Raw genomic sequence first — 23,955 nt, 5'->3', positions numbered from 1 at the left:
TATTTGTCAGATTTTTCTCAAATTTTCTTTGTTCTTATTCTTTGATTTTTCTGTTTCGAAACAAGCCTATTTGTTCCAAAGGTTTCATTCCCCTTTAATTATTTATTCCATATGCTTAGTGTATCGATGGAGCTACAAAATCTCATTGAAAGCAGGTGAAATGTACCCTTGCATAATGAATTAGGCATTTCCATAGAGATACTAATTACGCTATATTATATATCTCTATGGGCATTTCTCAAGTATATCTCCCATTTCTTTTCTCTCCCTCTCATCCTCTTTCACCCGCTCTGCCCCCACCCCCATGCTTCCAATCTTGCTCTGGCAAGTTTCCCCTCTTTCCTTTTCCTCACCCCCCCCCCCCCCTCCTCTTCTTTCTCATTCTTCCCCTTCTCGCATTCTTCTACTTTTAAATATACAAGTATACACAAGACACCACATATAACTGACTGAAGCACTTCATCTTTTGATTACAAAATATTATTATTTGTACATTCTATTATTTGTATATCATGGCTTTTTACAGAACTCTATTTACATTTTTCGTAATGAGAATTGGTCAAAAGGAGATAGCGACAGTCCTGTACGTTTTCTCCTTAACTGCATTATTGCTGATAAATATTTTAAGAAATATGTCTAATAGTCCTGTTAGTATATCTACCTATTAATTGGATCTTGTTAGGAGTGTGTATGAATTCATAATCAATTTAGAATCTAACATTTTGTTAAAAAATTGAGAGATTAAAGATTAACACAAATACACATGATAAGTTGGTTAAAACGAGTTGAATAAAAAGAGAGTCAAGAAAACCTTCTTTCCTATAATTCATAAAATGATTTTTGTTAAAAGATATGAAAATTGATTTCTCGAGAATGCAACTCAGGAGAAAAAATATCATACCACAATCTTTCTGTTGGATTACAATAAAATATACGTGGCTAATAAAAAACATTGTAAAACATGGATACTAAATTGGCAATAAAATTGGAAATAAATATTAAATATGTTATAGCGCATGTTTGAACTACATTTAGTAATAATAAACCATGATTCAAATACCATAACCCAATGCATGTTGAACCTCTATCCTGAAACACTGCATGAACAATATTGTGCAATAAAGCGATTACACTTTTTGGTACTTTATGCTGGCAAACTTTTATAATAATAAAAAGGATGATAAAAAGATTGCTTATGCACAGCATCAATTCTTATTTGATAGTAGCAACATGACACTGATCAAAACCTATGTTCCTTTTCAAAGAAAAATGAGGGTTTTAAAAGCAGGAAAAAAATTTTACTTCTCAAATTTGATTAGCATTTATAGTTGTTGGAGAAAAGCTTTCATCCATGTTCATTACAATCCTATGAAAATAATTTCTACACAAAGGAAATTTTGTGTAGCAGTCATAACAAGATGTGGAGCAAATCGCAATGCGATGGAAGGAAAACTATTGCGTCATCGGGGAAGGTTTTATCAATGTTTGTCACCTTACATGACAACATTCTTAATGGCTAAGAAGCATGTTGGTTATTGTGGTAATTCCCTTATCATATACAGCCAATAAATCAACTATCCATAGCAAAAATTTCCTATCAATTACCTGGATGTGCTGTGAGGGGTACATCCTACTGCGAACAGCTAATCTCCGCTTCCCACCCAAAGGAACACATTGCTGAAATGGACCTATGATTGTGCAAGCAAATTAAAATTTCTTAAGAACAAGAGAAACAATGAAATCTGCACTTTCACAATCACCTGAGCTAGCTAGCTGGCTGTAAATGGTAGTGTTGATCAGCTGCTGCGCGTACTGCTACCGGAAGTGCTTGTCCCAGCAAAACAAGATATCGAGAGTTGATATCGCCGAGTATCGGCCATATGAAATAAGGAGAATTGTCAGATCAAACATCTGACAGTTCCTTTCATGAACTGATCCTGATGACTCACATCATTTTTAAAATTATTGTCAGTGGTTTGAACAAAATGCACATGCAACAAAAATCTCAACCAGCCATTGACATCCAGTGATTGAGTGCAGACCTTAGAGATGTGGAACCCAGAACGGCCCAGTACAGGACCACTCTTTTCCCAAGCGGCTTCAAACGCACTCCCAGATATGAGCGCAAGTGTCTCTACATTCTTTGCTTTTCAGCGAATATTCTGCATTTTGCTGATGCTGTTTCTGGGCAGCTTGGTCGAGCTGGCGCTCTTCTCCTTCTTGGTCTTTGGGTCAACGGCGAAGCACTTCCAGAGTCTCAGGGTTTCATCGGCAGCAGCAGAGACGACCGTCGTGCCATCAGGACTCATGGACATGTGGAGGATGCGTGAGGTATGACCTGAAGCAAATATTGGAAAAATATCAAAATAAGCTTAGTTCTGGTTGTGAATTTGAATAAAGGGGCAAACTATCTCAAAGTAATTGTGAAAGGCTGCTTAAAATACATCTGAGAAGGCAGTGGCAAATCTAGGAGGGACATTTCCGGCCTGCCCCCCCCCCTTTTTTGAGAGTCGGTCTATATTTTTAATGTAAATATGTCCTTCATACACAAGGACTTTTTTTTTCTTTTTTTGGGGGTCAAATTTTCCCTGGGAAAATGTGCCCACCCCCTTGGAAAAATCCTGGATCAGCCCCTATGAGAAGGGGCATTTGCTGTTAAAACAATAGGATCACTAAATGATAACAAATCGACTCAACGACACATCTCACCATGTTGACATAATAACCCTGTTATGTCAACGTGGCAAGATAAAATATCTCCCCATCTCGTCAAGTTGATGGCACTTTAAAGCTTCTGTAGACATGGTATATGATACTATTTGATATAAAGAATGACATTTCTCCTAGGTATTTTGCAGCGAGACATAAACAAAACATAATTATCTCTTGCAACCGTGACATTTCATTTATTGCCTCCTTTCCCACTCACTTTCCTTACTTTTGTTTTGCAACATCTGTACAAGGAAACGAAACAAGGAAACAAAATTATATTTTTTTTTTTTTTTAAATATATTATCTTACTTAACTTGTTTTATATTATCGTTTTTGCTTTCTTACATGTGTGCAATTGCCCTTTTAGTTTCCATACCTTGGTAATCATACCTTGGTAATCATACCTGGGAAGTAGGTCGTAAAGGTTAACAAAACTTACTTGCCCTTCTGTAACTATAACCTAGTCCTGTAATTATGAAGGGCTCTGTGCATGAGCTGTTGAAAAAGTCATCGGAATCGAATTCACATTCTTAGACGACCAAGGATAATGATATACTGTTGTTCTTTAATCTATAATTTATGGACTGTTAGGCCAGGAAGCAAGTTGTGACATTTCCTCTACCTCTAAACACTATTTCTATTCTTTGCTTCTATTTTATTTTTCAACCTCACTCTTCATAATTTCATGGTTTTTTTTTCAATAATAATAACTACTATGGTAGGTTCTTGCATAGCACTCTATCACGTATAACATTCCTGGTGGGTGTTTCATAAAGCTGTTCTTGAGTTACGAACGACTTTACGAATGACTGGTGATCCATTCACAGGCGCTAAATCAACATCAATGAAAATTTGGTGTATATCATTTACCACAAGAAGGGATCACCAGTTGTTCGCAAAGCCACCCATAAGTAACGAAAAGCCTTATGAAACGCCCACCAGGGTTGAGCGTAGCAAATGTAGATATATTTCTTCTGAGCAATGATCAGGGAGGGGGTCATGTCACACCCCAATTTTTTCTTTTTTGTACAGAGGTATATGGGTAATGGTCGTCACACCCCCCCCCCCACCCCTCATGACAGAAATCTATGAAATCGCAGTGACTCATGATGTCTTAACATTGTTAAGACATCATGAGTCACTGCGATTAACAAGGAACATTACTTCCGCAGCAAGATTTCTATTCTTGTAACATTTACTGTCATTCTGTTGTCTTTGTGAAGAAGAAGAAGATAAAGTGAACATGGTATTTCCGAACAAATGTAGGATGTAGACTCACCTAGAAGTTCTGCTATTCTAACCATGGTGGGGTACTTCCATATGACCAGCTGGTTCTGAGCAAAGCCGTGGGCTGATATCAACTCCTTATGTTCTTTTGACCACAAGAGGGCGCAAACCTAATTAAGAAAGGGGACAGATAGGAAAAATCAGAAATGCCACTTAATAATTTCGGGGGCGACATTCAGATTTTATGTCGCCCCCGAAAGCATGATTTTGGGTGATTTCAAGGGCGACTTTAGGCATTTCCGGGGCGAATTCGCCCGCCGCCCCTGTGTATTTTTTTCACTGCTTTCAATGTCTGTTTGGTTGATAATTGATATTCACTAGGTCTACATGCAGTTGGTGAACTTCCCATATAGTCTGATACCACATCAGCTAAACCCATTTGGTCTACTATCAGTTGGTCTTATTGCCAATAAAAAGTCAAATTCTCACTCATTCCAATTTTCAATCCCAAGATAGCCTAATTTCAGCTACTACTCATTTAAACAAAATGGGAAAAGCACCACTGGAAATTAGACAAACAAGGGAATGTGTCCATTAGACCAACTAGTGGTATCCTTGTTGTAAAATCATAAATATTTTTTTATGAATCAGAGATCATATGGCTTGTAAAGCTCTGGCCATTCCTATGTGACGTAAACGATTAGAATTATGATTGAGCAGACCTGCCAACCTCTGGGAATGAAAAAGTGTATTTTTCCCCCCAAAAAAGTGTATTTCATAATAAAATGTGTGGCGCACTCGCTCATCGCGGCGCTCTAGCTGCATGCAAGCTAAAATGCGCACTGCTCTTGCAGATGAAAAAAAAAAACATTTAAACATGTGTACATCTCACCCTGGTTTTAACAAAATGATTGAAAAAAAAAACAAGTTACCTGAAATTACATTGATCTAATAACCATATTTGTGTAAGTTTTATGAAATAGAGACATATATGATGATTTTCTCAATAAATTACGATTTTGTAAAAAAAAAATAAAAAAAAAATAAAAAAACGTACTAAATATGCCAAAAACGTACTGGTTGGCAGGTCTGATTGAGGTAGCAGCTGAATCAGTAATTTTGATTTCCGATCCTGGCTACCGTGATTTGTTATAATAACAATTAAATGCACAATTTCTGTAACAAATCTATGATCAGCCAATCAGATTGAAAAATTTCAGTAGCTTTTAACTATTATTGCAAATTTATTATTGTAACAATTTTTATGAGATAGGTCCATGGACACAGTTACGATCTATAAAGTGAGACCAAACTCTAATACACTACAAAAGGATTCTTATTGAGGTATAACAGCTAGAGTTATGAATACCTTTTGAAATTACCATTAAAAGTAATGTACATTTCAATATAAATAAGCCTATAATTTCATTCATAAATCAAAGCTAAGTTCTTTTGAGGAGAAATGTACTTTTTGCTACTTGGTAACATGATTATTTAGAAAATAAAGTGAATGTTCATTCATTTGGCCGGTATCATGTGACTACACAGCTCAAAGTATATGGGATTGGAACCAGGCCAGATTGAAAAGTTTTTTTATTGGCTTTAAAGAAAACTGCCAAACCTGTGACTTGGTGTCGACACTGTTGAGGCAAGAACCGGTGTTGCTATTCCAGAATCTGATGTGTCTGTCAGCTGTCCCTCCTCCGCTGGCTAATACACTGGGTTGCCATGGACACCATGCTAGTGCCTATAGGAATACATAAAGTAAAAATTAAAACAGGGAAACTTGCATACGTCGACCTTCCCTAAGTTGTATATTCGCCTACGTCAAAGCATTATCTTAGATCGAATTATGAGAGAAATGGGGGGGGGGGGGGCTGGACACCTAAAAAAAATATAATATGGTATGCCTACTTTCAAAAGTTACATTTTACATCATTTCCATCACATTGCTATTTTTCATTTTTATTTAAGCCATGGTGAATGAGGGGGATGGGCAGAAGTCTGGACACGTTCTAGAATCTACAACAATAGTTTAGGAATAATCACTTTTCATATTATTTTCCATCAAATTACAGCAATTTATTTCTACTAAATGATAATTTGAGATTACACCCTTTCGTATGAAGCATGAAGTGGGGACAAATCATGTCAAGATTGTCCTACATATCGGGGAGTCAGATATGCAAACTGGATCGATAAACTTTACTATGATCATTAAAGACACTGTACCTTGACTGCCGCCTGATGCTGGTTGAGTGTGTAAATGGGGACATTACAGGGTGTGGCCGAGAACGTGGGCCAGATATTGAGAAGGTTGTCGTTGCCACCGCTGGCCAGGTACCGCCCGTCGGGGGACCACTTGAGACCACATACTTCTTGGGTGTGGCCCGCCAGGGTGCCAACATGGAATTGGGCCACACGCACATCATGGTGGTGGATGTTGCCACTGCGTGAACCACTACATGACAAGGAAATCGAATACGAAAGAAAATGTTCAGTTCATTTACAGATTCAAAAAGGCAGAATAAATGGACTGGGAATGGAATATGCACATAGGACAAGAACAAGTCACCAGTTATATGTATTGTCATGCATAACTTGTGAACCACTTTACCAAATTTCAAGTGTCTTCCAAAAGAAAGTTAATTGGTTTCAGATATTCTAAGTGGCGCAAATCATTTGACTACGATACACAATATCAAACAAAACATAATACTATTTAAACTTTATTTATTGATATCTTCTTCCAATAATCTTAAAGGTACATTGATAGGGTTTATTCAATTTTTCAAGGGTATGAATTTTATAAAATGATTTGTTCAGATTGAAAGGTATCCCACAAACTAGCTTTGATCATCTCAGAGAGAAAAAAAAATATGACCTGGGGCCGATTTCATACAGACCTACAACTATTGTAAAGTTGCCACTATTGTACTTACAATGGTAACCCTGATTGTGACTGGCTGCTGAGCCCTGTTACCATGGTAGCTGCCGTAATAGCAGTGTTACAATAGTTGTAGCTGTTTATAAAATGGGCATCAGGGGTAGTGCAATTTTGGGCAGGGGGCAACTGCCTTCATAATTTTTCAAGTAATGAAGAAAAACAAAAATGAAGAGTAGAAAGTTTGGTCAGGTAATTATTTTTTTGAAGAAAAAGATGGATTTGAAATAAAACTCAGCACATATAAATCATCTTGTCAACCCCACCCCCAAAACTTCTTTTACACTGATGATATCCAAGAGTTGGACTTACCTGCTGAGGATATAAGAATTCCATGAGAGTGAACCAACTCTCGCTGCATGTCCCTGCATACATCTTAACCTCTTAGCACTCTCTACATCCCAAAGCTATATATGGATAAACAAGGACATTGAATCTTTCAATTTTTCACAGAGCTGTTTGTTGAGCAAAGACCCTGTCACATACTGTCTAGCAATACAGTCTGTTGAAGAATGAAGTTAAACTTTCAATTTTTTTTCTCACATGCTAAGGTTACATGGCAATATGTGACAGGGCCTTCACTTTGGGAATGACTTTTAGGCAAATTTTACCCAACATATATTTGATTTGGATAAGTTAGGGAAAATAAAAACAAATATAACTCTTAAATATAAGAATTAAAGATGTAAGATTTATTTTCTTAGCAATCAGGTAAAAAATCACCACCATTTAATATACACCACCATTATTCTTGGAAATTTATCTCTGTTTTAATTAACACAATGTGACTGCTGGGGTAAAATAAACTTGTATACTCAGTCCTGACAAGGCAAAAGAATATAATTAAAGTGTGATTTGCCCCCAAATTGTAAACAAAACAAACTTAACCCTAATTCTCCCGGGGGGGGGGGGGGGCCATAATGGCCCCCCCCCTCAACAATTTTCGCGATATATCCGCTGCGCAAAATTTTTTGACCTCGCCGCTTACTGACTTTTTACTTTCAAGTCTCGCGCAAATTTTGAGACCAAATTTATGACGCCCGGGTACGCGGTTCCGACATTACGCAACATTATGTAAGTGCATGTCGGACCCAAAATTGCTCATAAACGTGATTTCATGTACAAATCCAATGCAAACTGTGTATTTAGCCAAAATTTATAAATGTATCATTATTTCTACTTTTACTGATTAAACTTAATTAATTTTGTCTTGTTTATGATCAGAATTAAGTCTGGAACAATTTCCATTGAAAAACAATAAAAAACAAAAAAGTAAAAAACAAAGAAATACATAAGAAATTCATAAAACAATAAAATACATAAGAAATTGATTTCCAAACCGAAGTTTTTTTAATTGCGATTGTTAAGAATGCTACAAAGAATATTTTTAGCAAAAATTAGCATTCTAGGAGCTTTATTTAGTGAATTAGAGCAAAAAGTATGATTTATGCATAAATTAGCATAATTAGTTCATTTAAAATAAAATCTCAATATTTTGGAAAATTTTACCATACAGCCTTGTAGATTACATCGTACACTACCAGCGTGCAAATTTTTGCGTCGCTCGCGCGATCGGCGGCCGAGCCCCCCCCCCCCCGGTAATGACAAGAATCAAAATACCCCGGGAGATTTAGGGTTAACAATCACACAGCATACCTGAACATCTCCGGAGCTCGTTCCCACGGCCAGGTAGTTGCCTTCTGTGATCCAGCTGACTGAACTGATGTAGTCCTCTGGTCCCTCTAGCTGCATGAGTTGCTTGATGTCCCCACTGGCTGCGTTCCACAGATATACATTGTTGGCTAGGGCAACGGCAAGGTGATTGTGGCAGCTCCAGTCTAACAAGTTGAGATCTAAGGGTATATGCATCAGAAATGGTAAACTAATACATACATGAATGCATTCTTTTTGACATTTAATTCATAGTGCCCTTCCAAAGTATAATGCTCAAAGCACTTTACAACATAAAAGATAAGGGATTCTAAGTGCTCACAATGTTTAAAGAGGATTAGTATCAGAGAGAAAATCAAATAGGTTGTCAAGAGACTGGGTGTACTGTGGAAGAGGGAGGGGGATCTTCAAATATTCCTGTAAAGACTCAGGGCATACATGTAGTTGCCATGTACATACAAATTTAAACCATGGTTGCCCCCTTTTCAATGTTTTTCATCACTGAGTATAATCCATATTTTAAAAATAAAAATTCTAAATACAAATCTGAAGTAGACAAAAAATTCATTTTGCCCAATTGATTGTGGGCCCAGCACCCACTGTGCAGCGCCTCCCATATTTTAACATCTTTTTGGTCTGACGCAGCCAAATATCCCTTATTACCATAACATCCTGATATCGTGCCGACTTCATGTCACGCACACAATGTTAGTAAGCTTAAAATGTTATATTAATTTCACTTTCCCCCTCTCTTTTAATAATCCTTGTTAGCTCGCTATATCTTTGTGGAATTAAGGGCATTAATAAGTGCAGTATAAGCTACTGTACTTAGGATATGCCCCCAGATGTCCTCAGGCCTTCATAACTATTCGAAGGGCTTTCACTTACTGACTGACTAACTGTGATTTGATAGACTTGTATGCGAAAGGATGGGCATGTATTTAGAGAGATATGACAATCTTTGGAATTCAATCACAGTGGCCTCTTATCTCATAGAGATATGACAAAAATTATGACAAAATGGTTTTCTACCAATGGGCAGGCAGTTCCTAGTACTTACAGTAGTCATCAAGCATGTCCGGGGCATCTAGAATGCGTTCAGGTTGCTGGGGTATATGTCTGACAGGCTTCTTGGTTGAACCGGGTGTCTTGTTATGAGAATACATTACCTTCAAGTTGTTCTGATAGCCTGAGAAGATAATGCATGATGATGAATTTCAAAAGTCCTAGGCTAGCATTTATACATAAACACCAACATAGCAGCTTGGTAACAAATACACTCATTAAAATGTGTGCATGCATGCATAAATATTGTGCAATTTGTGAAAAAAATCAACCTTTTTGTATATTTGCCGATTGTTCTCCATTATCACATTGTAAGCCCAATTTATAATGATGTTTTTAAAACATTATATACTAGATAATACAAAATTAATTTCTAGAAGATCTCACATAAAGGGTGACGGATATACAAATATTATGGAATTGCCGGTAATATATGATTTCTTGGAAAAATATATCACTTTTGCTCTACACTTAACTGTTGCAGTTGAAAATGTTACCAACAAGATTGGCAATTTCCTGGGAAATTTAGCTATCTTCCACCTAGGTGGGAAATAATGGGTCAAAAACTTAAGATGTACAGGTAGGCCAGGGAAATGCTAGACTATCCTTGAGAAACATATGGACAATACCTGAAAATTATCAAGAAGTATATTTCGTACTGTTTCCATGCATTTCCAACTATTTAACATTTTCCTCAAAAAAAAATCATTGAGGCAGCATTTGCCGTTATTCACCACCAGTTCTTCCCACTCTGGCCATCCCTGGTGGGTGTTTCATAAAGCTGTTCATAAGTTAAGAGCGACTTTCCTTTCTTGTGTTAAATGGTATCATTGCCAATGGTTTAGAGTGTAAGAAAGGATCACCAGTCGTTCTTAACTTACGAACAGCCTTATGAAACGGCCCCCTGGTTTTAAACCACTGATACATACCTTCAGGTGCACTGGGAGGCTTGTTCTTATAGCAGAGGATCTTGGCATTCATGAGATCGCCGTTCAGGTTCTCTGACATCGCCTTCTGATACTCCAGCTTGGAAGGGCTCATCAGGGATGGGTCGGTGTTCTCGCCCATGTTACAGGATTGATCATGGAGCTTGAAGTTACCCAGGTCAAAGTTGGTGGCACTCCTGTTGGGGATGAAGCGGTCTCCACCTGGGGTCCGAGTTGGGGTCTTGGATTTTCCTGTTGAAAATAAGTGATATCAAATGTATTGTTAGGACTATGCAATAACTGATTTATGGGTGTTCACTAGTTGTAAACGTTTATTTGTCCATATCATCCCAAATTTAATATTCACAGATCTTTCCCTGTGCAGCAAAATTGAGATTGTAAACATAGAACTGGAATATTCCATATCAAAATCCATTTTAATCATAGAAATTGAAATAATATCTTGATGGCTTAATCTGATTTAGAACTACTAGCCTTGCATGCCATGCACCCATGGGCGGAAATCCCAGGGAGGACACATCCCCCCTACCAAAAATAGTAAGGGAGACACGTCCAATATCAAATGTCCCCCTTCACAATCGAAATAATACATGTATTTTGGACTAAATGACCTGACATAAATTGGGTGAAAACCATGCATGCACCATAGAAGATAAAAATGTTTTGCATTTTGTTGTTTTGAAGAATTCTTTCTTTAGTAGACAAGAAGGTGCACCCCAGTGCCATCCCTTTTTCTACAACAAACCTCTACACGTTAATTCATTTTCTGATGAACAGGGAGCATTTCATTCAGTGATTTTCACAGGCAATCACAGTAAGCTGCTGAAATCAATGCATCTGATTGGCTCAGAACAAATTAGTTAGTGAAAAAAAATGAAACTATGCTTCCTGAAACATTCCCCAGATGTCAAAAGCAGGAAGGGATATTAGCTGGTACAGGTGGCTAGGTACCTTTTCCCGGTGTTTTTGATCTGATGGTTCCTCCAGGAGTCTTCGAAGGTGTTTTGGCGACACTGAAAGATCTGTTGGACATCTTCATGGGCGACATGGAGCTGGTGTTGAGACTCTTGTTCATGGATACATTCCCACAGCCGTTGACTTCCTTGGCCTTCCTCTGCCACCTCATGTCAGGTCCGCCCGTCGGACCGTCCAACTTGGTCAGCTTCTCTAGCTCGGTGTAGAAGTGAGACATGACTACCCGGACTCGGCTACACTGGAGAGATAATAAAGGACAACAAATTGAGATGGCAAACTTACTACATTCCACATTTTACTTCGGCCGAATTACAAAAAAAAATTACTACATTCATGAGTGTCTCAACATCCCAAAACCAACAATAATAAACCAATAGGGATGGTTCTCTGTAGATATTTGATCGTAAAGTTGTCAAAATGAGAATCTACATGTATAATCTGAGAAACGAAAATTCTTCTACTTTATGAATGCTGTCCAAATTTTAAAATTGGACTACTTATTCCTCAAGAAAAGGAAAAGTTCTGTCTCGTTTGTTCTCCTTTCAAAATTGAAAACAAAATGGCCAATCGATACCGAGAACGAACATGACATAGAGTTCTAACTTTTTCCTTTTTTTGAGGGTCAATTCTGTGCCTCGATGTCATGATTCTGTGTCCCGATAGATAGACCTTCATCCATATAATCGAGGTGAGTGCATAATTAATTTTTTTCCCTTTTATTTGGAGTGCTATTACTAGTATTGCAACCCCATTCTACCCCATTTTGGAGAATACCCGTGTCTGCCTAAACTTAAGTTAAAGTAATATTACACCGACGAGTACGGACTACTGGGCTCTGGCCCGCAAATCGGACGCGTACCGGAGCTCCCTGGGTTAACGTTAACATTTATAACAATGTGACATGTCTAAAGTTAATACTATTAAAGTTAGTTAGCCGTTGGTCTACATTCAACAGACAACACATTCATTGTTCACTCGACAATGAATTAGAAAGAAAATTTGAAGCCAACTCATTACTCACCCATTGACTTCATGACTTTTTGGATACCATGCATGTCTAGTGCCATTGCTTTTGCCTAGCCTACTTTAGGTCTCCCCCCCCCCCTCATCTCATCTAAGTTAGCTGGTTGCTGCAGGATGCAGCTGCATCATGCATGGTCGTTTCCACGCCGGCGCCCAAGCTCAGCGCCAGCCGCTACTGAGTACTGGCGCTAGATAAAGCGCGCTGCTCCCGACCGATCGCGTGCATTTTTGGCCAGGCCAGGCATTGAACTAGATCTAGTTTTTAACAACCGACAAAAAAATAACATTTATTAACAAGTAATTTGGACAACCAAACAAATGATTACCTCCACAGAATCAACAAATGAAGTGAAGAACGTCACTGGATAAATTGTTGTTTTTTCGGCACAGACAGCTGTTACTGTTGTTAGCTTTATCGTTGGCGTGTTGTTTTCTTGTTGTTTTGTGCATATGTGGGACATTTAAACCTGCCGCGCCGTGATTGGACAAACCATTCGTCGCTTGTAATTCGGCGCATTTTGATTGGACAGAGAAATCTTTGGTATAGATAAGTATTTAATATGTACATAATTTTTAATTTAAAATCTTATCTGTACGGCAATAAAACAAGTCTTAAATTAATTTAAATACTATTATTAATTTTTTACAATATTTTAATTTAACTTTACTATGCAAAATATAAGAAAATTTCATATTTATAAAAGCCTCTACAACTGAGCCTAATATGTCAGCCCCCTTGTGGTTTGCTATTTGTTGATAAACAATTATTGCACTTACCAAGATGAATTTTCATCGAGTATTTGTTCTTTTGGTAGTGTTCATAACGATAGATTTCAACTGTTGTCATGGGAGAAGGGAGTGGCATAACAGTTTTTATGACTTCACGGTGAAAAACATCGACGGGAAGCGGGTTCGCCTTGAAAAATACCGTGGCACGGTAAGGACTATGTTAACACGTCTGCATACCGGAACGTATCGACTCCCTGGGCCGACAGTGACGGGCTGGCTTTAGCCTTGTGTTGGTCATGTGGCAGAGGCTAGCGGCGCGGCTGCATGCATTGTCAGCTTGGGCTGGCCTTACCTCAAGGCTCAAGTGATGTTCACTACCGCTACACAACGCTCCACCTACCCGAACATCAAGACAGTGAACTCGTTCGGATTCTCCGAGTGGCAAAGGTGGGAAAAATGCACATTCATTGTAAAAAAAAAAATTTTTAAAGACAACAATAATATTAATAAAAAAAGCTTAAGTTAAATTAACTTTATTTCTTACTCTTCACCCTTATTTCACTCCGTGTCCATCCTCCGGTCATCCTCAAAATTTGTGATTTTTATTTTTTGGCCTCACACGTATTATTCACGGCCGATTTCGAAACGTGAGGGTCGCAGCCTCAATTTCCAAACAGCATGAATATTTATTGGATGGCTCAGAATGGAATAGGCCTACCAGAAATATTCCAAGATCAGTGGAATATTTTTCGAAACTCTTGGAATATTTCTGGTATTCCATTCTGAGCCATCCAATATAATATAAATATTCATGCTGTTTGAGGCTGCAACCCTCGCGTGCGATGTTTTGAAAGCGGCCGTGAATAATACGTGTGAGGAATTAGATACTGGCCAAAAATCACAAATTTTGAGGATGACCGGAGGATGGACACGGAGTGAAATAAGTGTGAAGAGTAAGAAATTAAGCTTTTATTTATTGTTGATTTTTTTTTTTTTTTACAATAAATGTGCATTTTTTCCCACCTTTGCCACTCGGAGTATCCGAACGAGTTCACTGTCTTGATGTTCGGGTAGGTGGAGCGTAGTGTAGCGGTAGTGAAGTGGAGTGGTCAGCCTGCACGAACATCACTTGAGGTACTTGGCCTTTGGCTGCCGCGAGACAAATGCACACTATATATATGTCCGGAGACCAGGGTCCCATAACACAAAGGTTAGCAATTGATCGTTTGCTTGATTTCACGATTGATTGTACATTGTAGTCAATGGAATCAATCGTAGAAAAATGTTCTACGAATACGATCATTGCTAAGCTTTGTGTTACGGGCCTCAGGTTTACATTTTTTTCTTCAATCAATGGTTAACTTCCAAGTATAGTCCAGATTAGACAGCTGGCAGCCGTCTGTTTCGAGGAGATTTTTAAACATTTTTTTTTATTTATTATTTTTTGAATCTCCTCGTACACAGACGGCTCGCGATCGTGCAGCCGCCATTAGGGGGTAAACAATGCAAAATCCCCCCGATGGGGCTTATCGATTTTGTCTTTATTTCATAAAAATATATTAAAAGAACTGGACCAAAATAAAGAAGATTGTTTCCTTTTGGCATGAAATGCACCAAAACGGGAAAATATAAACTTAAAAGGACAAAAAACAGTGACTTCGGCTGTCGCGCAACTCCACTTCCCTGGTTTATCCGAACTTAATACATAAACATATGGCCATTGAGTCCCTGTACCTGTACAGATTGAGTTAGAACTTTGGTCTCTGTATTGGTGAGTGGAGCCAACGGAGTTCAGCGGAACAACCAATTAACAGAGACCGAAGCTTTTGGTCTAAGTCTAGATCTATTACGTCATCTAGGCCTGGCTAAATATTGATATTATTCGCTTGGAAATTAACCACTGCACTGATGAGCTTTTTTTTTAATTTTCAATATCACTATCAGTAGAGGCGCACGGCCAATATGGGAGACTGTCTCCCATGTGGGAGATTATCGGAGACTTTTGTAAAGAATTTGGGTATCCAATTTCAGAGACAGTCTCCAGTTTGGGAGACTAATTTCCTTTGTTTACATTTCCTGCAAAAGGATCTTGGCGGCAAATAAAAATGTGATAAGCAGATTCCTTCTGAAAAATTACCCCTTTTCACCTTTCTACTTTAATAATTCACTGTCTACTTTTGTTTTGAAGAGGATTTTTGTTGTCATCCACACACCAAACAAATGGGCTTCTGACTTGACCTCGGTGAGACAAAATTTTGGGTTGAAAAAATTATGCTGTTTGTGTTAAATTTGTCGGTGTTTCTTTTGTTCTTTTGCAAAGCAAGTCTCCAATATAGGAGATTGTCTCCCATATCGGAGACTCAATGGAGAGAGTCTTCCATATTGGCCTGTTTATGGGCTCAGACTCAATCACATCGGCGAGTCGGAAATAGCTGTTTTTAACATTTTTTGTACCAGATACATATAGGTGGTTCCGAGGTATAATATTAGAATCACAGCCATAATGCTGGTTTCTCAATAGAGCTGATCTGTCTGCTCGGGGGATTTTTTTTTTACTTTTAAAATTTTCCTCAGTGGAACAAGATTATTAAAGTCCAGTGGAACACTGATGAACATAGACTGAGGCTTGTTTCAGTAAATATGATATGTGATAGTCTGCAAATGATCTAAAATCTAAATAGGTCTATGTATAGCCACTCATTCAATGAACAAGGTTATGCGTCTAGCCTAGCTTGGCTATGCCTAGATAAATTTGTTTGAATAAAACCAGTCAAGATGGGGATATAGGTAGCTTTTAAATTGATGGGAAAAGTTACTATAATAAAAGTTTGAAAAAAAAGAATAACATTGCAGACTAGTACATAAAGGATGATCAATGCTAAATCTGACAAATGGTCAAATTGAATTTCTCACCAAGAATCAATCAATTAAAAGTGAGTCTATATCATTGAACATACATATGTATGGCAAATGCAAATCATAAATGAAAGTCACTAAGCACTTTGGGTCAATAGTATAAGACGGATATTAAATAATTATTCTCTGATTCCAATATGGTAACCAATACCAGCATGTACTTTGGTGATTTTTTTTAAACCTGATTGCTAAGAAAGCATGAATGCTTGTAAGCAAGCAACCAGAGGACCGATGTCTTAAGATCCTCTGAGGGACCTGGTAATGAGGATTAATGCCTTACCAAAGGGCACTAGCGCACCAAGTGGGAATCGAACCTGGGTCACCGGAATCTGAACCCCCCACTCTACCAACTGAGCTATTGAACCTGAAAAATCATAAAATATTGTTCTTTGTCGTTGCTACAGCCATCCCTTGTTGTGAACGTAGCCAGCGAGTGCGGCTACACTGATAGGACCTACCATGAACTGGTGGAGCTCAGTAAAGATCCGCAGTTTGAAGGTCGCCTCAACATCCTGGCATTTCCTTCTAACTCGTTCTACCAGGAGCTGCAATCCAACGAGGAGATCAAACGCTATGTCAAGGCCTTGTACGATGTGGAGTTTCCTCTCTTTGCTAAAGTTGAGGTGATTGGGCATGGTGCGGACCCGGCTTGGCAGTTCCTTACCTGTGAGTCAGCTTAATCAAATGAGCCAATGCTTCCATAAGATTAGCACTAATATCAGTAGCTTTCATAGTATTGTTGAAAGTGAGCTTGATTAATTATCTCCATTCATTCATCTCTAAATTTTAATGAACAAGAAGAAAATATACAAACAAAGAATAATGCAATATAGTGAAAATATTATTGGTTCCTCATTACACAATTATTTGTGATTTATTGCATTTTTAAACTAAAGGAATAATTTTTGGTTATTGTTTAGTCTTTTGAACAAAATGCAGTTTCAACATTGATCTTAGGCTTGATGGGTCGTTTCTATTTTGTAATTGATTGCAAATTTGTTGTGTTACTAGGGCCACAATTGTATTTTTTCAAGTCAAAAGCATTGTTTCAATAATGTTGAGAAAAACAATATCTCCTTGATGAAATAAAAAAGGTTAAATTACTGATTGTTAGAGAAAAAGATAATTATGTAGCACAGAAATCTGAAAGTATGTATTACTATATTTCCTTCAATCATACCCTCTTAATCATATTTCATGCGAATAAATTCCTTGATTTTATTCCATGATATTCTTCCAGCAAATGCCCACCAAGAGCCGACATGGAACTTCTGGAAGTACTTGGTAGATTCAGACGGACAGGTCAAAGGCGCCTGGGGCCAAGATACTCCTGTCCATAGCTTATACAGTGAACTCCTGGACGAAGCAATCATGGCCGAACCTTACCGCTACCGTCACTCCCACTTTGACGATGAGTTCTGACAAGGACTGCAAAGATAACTGTGGATTCATTTCTGCTCGTTCACTTGCACAATTCTGGTTAGATGTCGGTAAGAAGCATTGGTATTGCACACACATGGATCACTATCGGTGTGTTAACTTTGCCTAAATCAAATATTTTGGGGTCAAAGAAATCTGTTTGGCTTAAGAGAAATTTGACTTGGAAGAGATTTATAACACTTTTGTATAGTCTGGTCTCAAAAACTGCTTTGACTTTTGTGAATGTATGACGGAAGGTCGACCATATTTAAGTTTTCCGGTATTTGTATGGTGTTTGCAAGTATCTTCTGGAAGAAATGAAATAAGAAAGAAAGAAATGAAACTGAAAGTGAGACAAATTTCTTCAAGAACTTACAGAAAATTGAAACAAAAGAAGAGAAAATACCATATAATAGCAGTATATGTCCTTGAAGAAGTTTAAGAACCTTGGTAGGAGTGGAAGGTTTACACAGAGGTCAGACATTGAGTCACATTGTTTTTTGGATGGTGAGGTGAAGCATGATCTTCATTAAATTAACCAATTGCCTCCTGAATTTTATGATTCCCATAGGCTTTGTACAGGGACAGCCTGGTTCCAGTATGCAGTGAGTTGGTAGAGATAGGTGTCTGTATAAGCAACCACACACACATACACACCCACTCCAGCACAGGTAGCACTATTATATGTCTGACTCATTCTTGTTGTTGGTTCTTACAATTTAAACGCCAAGTCCCCCTCGAGAACAAACTGATTTGAATAAAAAGTGAAAAAGCAACAAGCATAGTACTAAAAAATTCATAAAAATCACATTTAAAACTAAATCGACATTCTAAGATTTTGCTTAATTTCCCAATAATATTTTCAACAATTTGCTGCTTTTATTCAAACCAATTAATCCTGGGGTTAGACTTGCCCTTGAAATGTATGTTTATAAACATATTTCATGTGGAAAAAAAGATCTTGCCATTTAGTAAATTTGTGCATACTCGACATCACTAGCAAACCATAAAACAGTATTATTGTGAAGATGTATTGCATAAGATGTTCCTGTAAGACACAAAGTTTATTGTGTAATTGACTTGTTTCTGTCCCTGGTGCTACAGAGATAGGTAGAGATATATATGTGATGCTAGGGGATATTCATACTGTGTAGGATTTACAGGGTTTGTGTTTTTTGCTTGTTTTTTTTTTTACTGAGCTGTGGCTTATTGGAAATACATGTTGGTATATCTAGTCATTTATTGATTTGTATTCTTTAGAAAGTCTATTTCAATGACATCTTTGAATAGAATATAAGACTTTGGTTGAATTTATCTAATAAGTATTTCAAAAGATGCCTCATTTTAGAAATAAAAGTGCTCTTATTACTTCATTGACTTATTTGCTTACTGCTTGCTAAATACTTCTTTTTAAAGGGGGAACAAATTGACCTACACTGAGTGGTCTCTCATTGACTATGTGTTATACAGTGCGTCCCAGAAAAAAGGAAACCAGGAATCCCAATTCTTTTTTCTTTAAAGGAAAATGAAATATGATATTTCATTCACATCATTGTACAATTCAATTATTCCTCTATATTTTGATACCTAGTAATATGAGATGAACACTTCACGCATTAATGAGCAAGACGAGTTTGAAATGTTTATGTCAAAATCAGGTTGCGCAGAAAAGTTGAACAAGGTTGGTTCGTGATGCGACGACCGTGCTTATTTGTAGGTTGTCTCATTAGCATTTCTTTTGTATTCTTTAAGTTTCTCTCAGTGATCCCTGAAATGAGAGTAGATTCAGATTCACACGCGAGTTTCTGCACAAATCATTTCTGACATGCCTCAATATATATTGATTGTAATCTGCCATGCGCAAACAATTTGCTAAGATGTTGGTCTCATATTAAAGATGAAATTCCACTCTTACCATAAATATCAAATCTATTGTAAACTCATATTTAATAATTGTGAAATCTGTCTCTGAAAATGGGGTTCCTTTGTTATGGGATGCACTGTATAAGAGGCTAGTCTTAAAATTTACCTTTTTAGATATCAATGATACAGAGAACAGTTAGCCTTTAATTCTATTTGTATAGAGAATCTGAAATTATGCTCTGAGAGGAAAAGTACTTTTTTTTTTACTACTTTTTTTTTATAACAAAAATATTGCAGTATGTATACGTATTGAATGGTGAATTAGTTATCTTACAATATTCTGCCTTTATTTTAAGACTTCGATACCCAGAATGTTGCATTATGGAATATGGGTTATTGATAATATGCAATTGAAAATAATGAAATAGATTTGGTCGATTTGCATTCGGTATTTCTGGTGTGCCTGTTACCTGAAGGTTCAGAGGCTGTTGAATAGGGTTTACTGACGGTTGGTCTAATATAACTTGGTCTTATCATCAGATGGGCTAACAACATTCGGGCTAAACCCACTAAGTGCAATTCTATTTTGGTCTAATGACCACTTGGTCTAATAGCCAATTGGTCTAATACTACTTGGTCTAATAGCCAATGGGTCTAATGACCACTTGGTCTAATAGCCCATTGGTCTAATAGCCACTTGGTCAAATGCCCAGTTGGGCTAATTGTCACTTGGTATAATTTTCATTTGGTCTAATTGCCATTTCGTCTAATGTATTTTATTGTCACTTGGTCTAATAGCATTTGGTCTAATACCAGTTCGTCTAATAGTCAAAGTGGAGATTAGACCAAGTGGTGTTAGACCAACTGGAAATTAGACTAAATGGTTTTAGCCCAATTGTTCATTAGACGAATTGGATATAGACCAAGTGGGAATTAGACAAATTGGATATTAGACCAAGTGAAAATTATCCCATCTGGTTATTAGCCCAAATGGAAACTAGACGAATTTGATATTAGACCAACTTAAGCAGGAATAAGACGAATTGGATATTAGACGAACTGGTTGTAGACGAAATGAGTTTAGACTATGTGAAGTTGGGCGAACTGATAAGTAGACCAAGTGGTATTAGACCATCCGATAATTCACCTTCAATAGTATCAAATGTAACTTGTTTTTCCACCAATTTGAAACATACATTTTCTTGATGAGACTTGCCTTTTACTGGATGTTTCTGATGAATCTATATGAGCAGACTCCAAACTACTTTGAAAATATGTTGCATAAGCGTGGTTACTATCAGTATTTTTCGATCACAGAGGCGTTATGACAATTATATACATATATATATTTATGTGAAATGCAGTATTATCAACTCATTGTTTTCATAGATCGTCCAGATTTTTTTTTTTCATCCTCTGGAGTTTATTATTTTTCATGAGTCTGTATGAATTGTGCTAGATTTCACAGACTATCCTGATTTTTCCCCATTCTCTGGAGATAACTATTTCCAGGTGTTCTAACTGTATAAATTCATATTTGGTGCTAAAACAGACAATCAGTACTGCCAAGATCTTGCTCAAAGCTGTATGTGCATAAGTGTATTTTCAGAATAACCTTGCTGAACTTAAAATGTTATCAATGGACTTCTAGCACTAACCCTACATTAAAGAAAAAAAAAATTGTGCCTAAAATCTTTTACTGACGGGAAAGGGTAAAAGTAACGGATTGTTTCAATTATTGGTGGCGGATGGTGTATTCTGTCCCATTATGACATGTACATACAATGAAATATCCCATTGTTTGACTATATTCTGTTATGAAAATGCGTTGTTATAGAAGTATATTTAAATGTTTTCACACATACACTAAGTACTGGAAAATTGGCAACTGAATCATGTATTCAGTGAAATACACAGTTGTTGCCAGATTTGTTTTTTTAATGCCTTGCTCATTCTGGTGCTAATGCTTTTTTGAGAGAATGCTTTGTATTTTTTGTAAACACACTTTTTTCACTGAAATTAATATATTTTCACTGTATGTCAACAATAATTGCTTCTGCGTCATATGTTTCAATCTGTGTCTTAATGATATTTGTAATTTAGATTAAGAAGGGGAGAATTCTGGTAGTGGAATGTTGATGATTGTACTAATTGCTGTTGATGCAAGTTTGGTGTAGTTGCTTATTTTGTGGAAGAACATGATACTTATTGAAAAGTAGAAATGTTAAGACATTGTCGATGACCGGGGCCTAATAACGGTATAGTTTACGATTGAAAATGGTAGTGACCAATGGAGATTATCCACCGATCTAAATATTTTTTTAAAGCTTCCAATTCGTCATAGAGTATTGTTTTACCAGGCCTCAAATAATTATGATGCATTTGGAAGAATTTCAAGAAAGGCTCATCAATCATGATGGTGACGATGATGATGAACTCTGGAGACAATGATGGCGATGGTGATGGTGATGATGGAGACAATGATGGTGATGATGGTGATGGTGAGGATGATGGTGATGATGATGATGATGATGATGATGGAGACAATTATGGCGATGATGATGGTGATGATGATGATGATGGTGATTATGATAATGATGATGATGGAAACAATGATGGCGATGACAAGGATTATGATGCTGATGGTGGCGCTGGTAATGATGTACCCCCAAAATATTCACAACTACAAAGGAGAAAAGGAAATGAAAAAGGTATTATACTATTGAACATAAAGTTAAAATCTACCAAAACCTAGATTTTAGCATTAAAAGATCAAAATATTTGCTCCCTTTGCTCGCTAATATTTTTAATAGAAATTATGCCCCATACGCCATGCCGGCCCCCTACCCCTCAAATATTTAGGATCATTACATTATTGGAAGATGATGGTGATGATGATAGTGATGATGATGATTATGAGGATGAAGGTAATTTGACCTTTTTGAAATTAAAATCTAATTTGGTGATGTATTTTGGAATAATATTCAAGAGATAACATCACGATTACCTTAATAATAATAGGGATGAAACTAATCGGTTATAATAAGGAGGTATAAATTATACAGCTAGAGACAAACCCCCCCCCCCAAAAAAAAAAACCACATACTTGTTCTCATTTTTTTAAAGAAAAGGCATGAATATAATACGGGGAATTGGAGTCCCTTCCATTTAGAGTAGGCATAAAAGGGGGGAGGGTGCTCTATACCTGGGGAGGGGGGGAGGGGGGGGGGGAGGTAGAACATAATTTTTTTATCATTGTTTTTATTCTCTCTTGTCATTTCATACATCTTGTCAATATTTCATTTTGTAATTCTTGAAACGCATCAGTATTCATTTCCGGTATCTTTGAAGTTTGATGTATAATTTGTATAATTATATGGGATATGGATTTAGTGTATAATCTATAATCATGCTTTCAAATAATTTGTACAACTTGTTCATGAAATGTGAATGTGTATTTTGATTTGAGAGAATACAATAAAAACATCCTTACAAAAATTATATGCCAATCATGAACGCGCGCTTTAAAGATGGCCCAAAAACTCATATATGACGTCACAATATATCGCATATTATACTGCGCAAAACAATTAAGTGTGCTTGTGACATCACAATGAAAAATTTTATTATCCATGGTTTTTGTTTACATATTTCCATTCTGTCTTTTGACTTCCTTTGCTATTGGATGTGCCGATTGTACTCCTTTGATTTCAATATTTATTACAACACTGATTTCAAAATGATGCATTTGGTAAGTGATTGGATTTATTTTACCGAAAATACAATAACAATAGGGTTTGTATGGTTACAAAAAGAAATGTGCGAAGCGAGTTAATTAATCAATAAAGTCAAACAGTTGAATTGAAATCCATAACTTATATTTTGCTTATAAATGTTGAGATTGTTTTAGGTTACCGAGTACCGAATTCCCTGGATGAACATTTTTATATATATTTTTGCCCCCCCCCCCCCCCCCGCCTGCCTTCAATGGGTGGGCGATTGGAGTGATGATATTTAAAAAATCAACTTATCACACATTTTTAAAGGAAACGTTGGTGCCTTTGTGGTCATTCTGGATCTGCTACTAATATTACAATTTTATTGAAAAAGAAATAAGCGTTTAAAAGGATACCAAGGTTACCAAAATTGGACAAGGGGGGGATGGTTATATTTCAATAGACATGGATCAATTTTCCGCCCTCTTTTAAAACACGCATACGAGCAAATTCAATTCAATTGAATTCATTTATTTTCTCTTTCAATCTTTTTACATTTACAATGATAGTTCAATGTACATATTTACAAAATATAACATCTAAATCATTTTTTATAATACAATAATACCATGAAACAGAAAGGGAAGGAGACCAACTAAAAAGCAGAGCTTGTAGGGTGAAGGCCCCCTTTTATAAGTAAATTTTATGAATGAAAAAATAAACAAATAAAAATAAATAAATAATAATA

General features: G+C 36.9%; 2 protein-coding genes across 5 annotated transcripts; one reads left to right on the top strand and one right to left on the bottom strand.

The window, feature by feature from the left end:
- Window positions 1-464: 464 nt before the first annotated feature.
- On the bottom strand, window positions 465-13,040 carry LOC129271049 (cell division cycle protein 20 homolog). Of its 2 annotated transcripts, none has more exons than XM_054908397.2 (10): window positions 12,891-13,040; window positions 11,518-11,779; window positions 10,549-10,797; window positions 9,615-9,743; window positions 8,540-8,736; window positions 7,196-7,290; window positions 6,172-6,400; window positions 5,561-5,686; window positions 3,992-4,109; window positions 465-2,338 (listed from the first exon to the last, which is right to left on the bottom strand). In XM_054908397.2, exons 1-10 carry the CDS (start codon window positions 13,023-13,025, stop codon window positions 2,151-2,153), a joined length of 1,728 nt encoding a protein of 575 aa, XP_054764372.2. In that variant the 5' UTR covers window positions 13,026-13,040; the 3' UTR covers window positions 465-2,150. The 2 variants fall into 2 exon arrangements, with proteins under 2 accessions (XP_054764372.2, XP_054764373.1); XM_054908398.2 differs by having other exon boundaries at window positions 11,518-11,774; window positions 12,891-12,982.
- Window positions 13,041-13,266: 226 nt separating this feature from the next.
- Window positions 13,267-21,541, top strand: LOC129271050 (glutathione peroxidase 7-like). 3 transcript variants are annotated; one of them, XR_010294992.1, is made up of 4 exons: window positions 13,267-13,501; window positions 16,614-16,875; window positions 17,450-17,699; window positions 18,200-21,541. XR_010294992.1 is itself a non-coding variant. In XM_054908399.2 (3 exons), exons 1-3 carry the CDS (start codon window positions 13,346-13,348, stop codon window positions 17,629-17,631), a joined length of 600 nt encoding a protein of 199 aa, XP_054764374.2. In that variant the 5' UTR covers window positions 13,267-13,345; the 3' UTR covers window positions 17,632-21,541. The 3 variants fall into 3 exon arrangements, 2 of the variants coding, with proteins under 2 accessions (XP_054764374.2, XP_063962239.1); XM_054908399.2 differs by having other exon boundaries at window positions 17,450-21,541; XM_064106169.1 differs by lacking the exon at window positions 13,267-13,501 and adding an exon at window positions 13,541-13,740 and having other exon boundaries at window positions 17,450-21,541.
- Window positions 21,542-23,955: the final 2,414 nt, after the last annotated feature.

This window comes from Lytechinus pictus, chromosome 11 (assembly GCF_037042905.1).
Source record: "Lytechinus pictus isolate F3 Inbred chromosome 11, Lp3.0, whole genome shotgun sequence".
Lineage (NCBI taxonomy): Eukaryota > Metazoa > Echinodermata > Echinoidea > Temnopleuroida > Toxopneustidae > Lytechinus > Lytechinus pictus.
The sequence above is the reverse complement of the archived record's forward strand: the minus strand, read 5'-3'. Positions and strand labels throughout refer to the sequence as shown.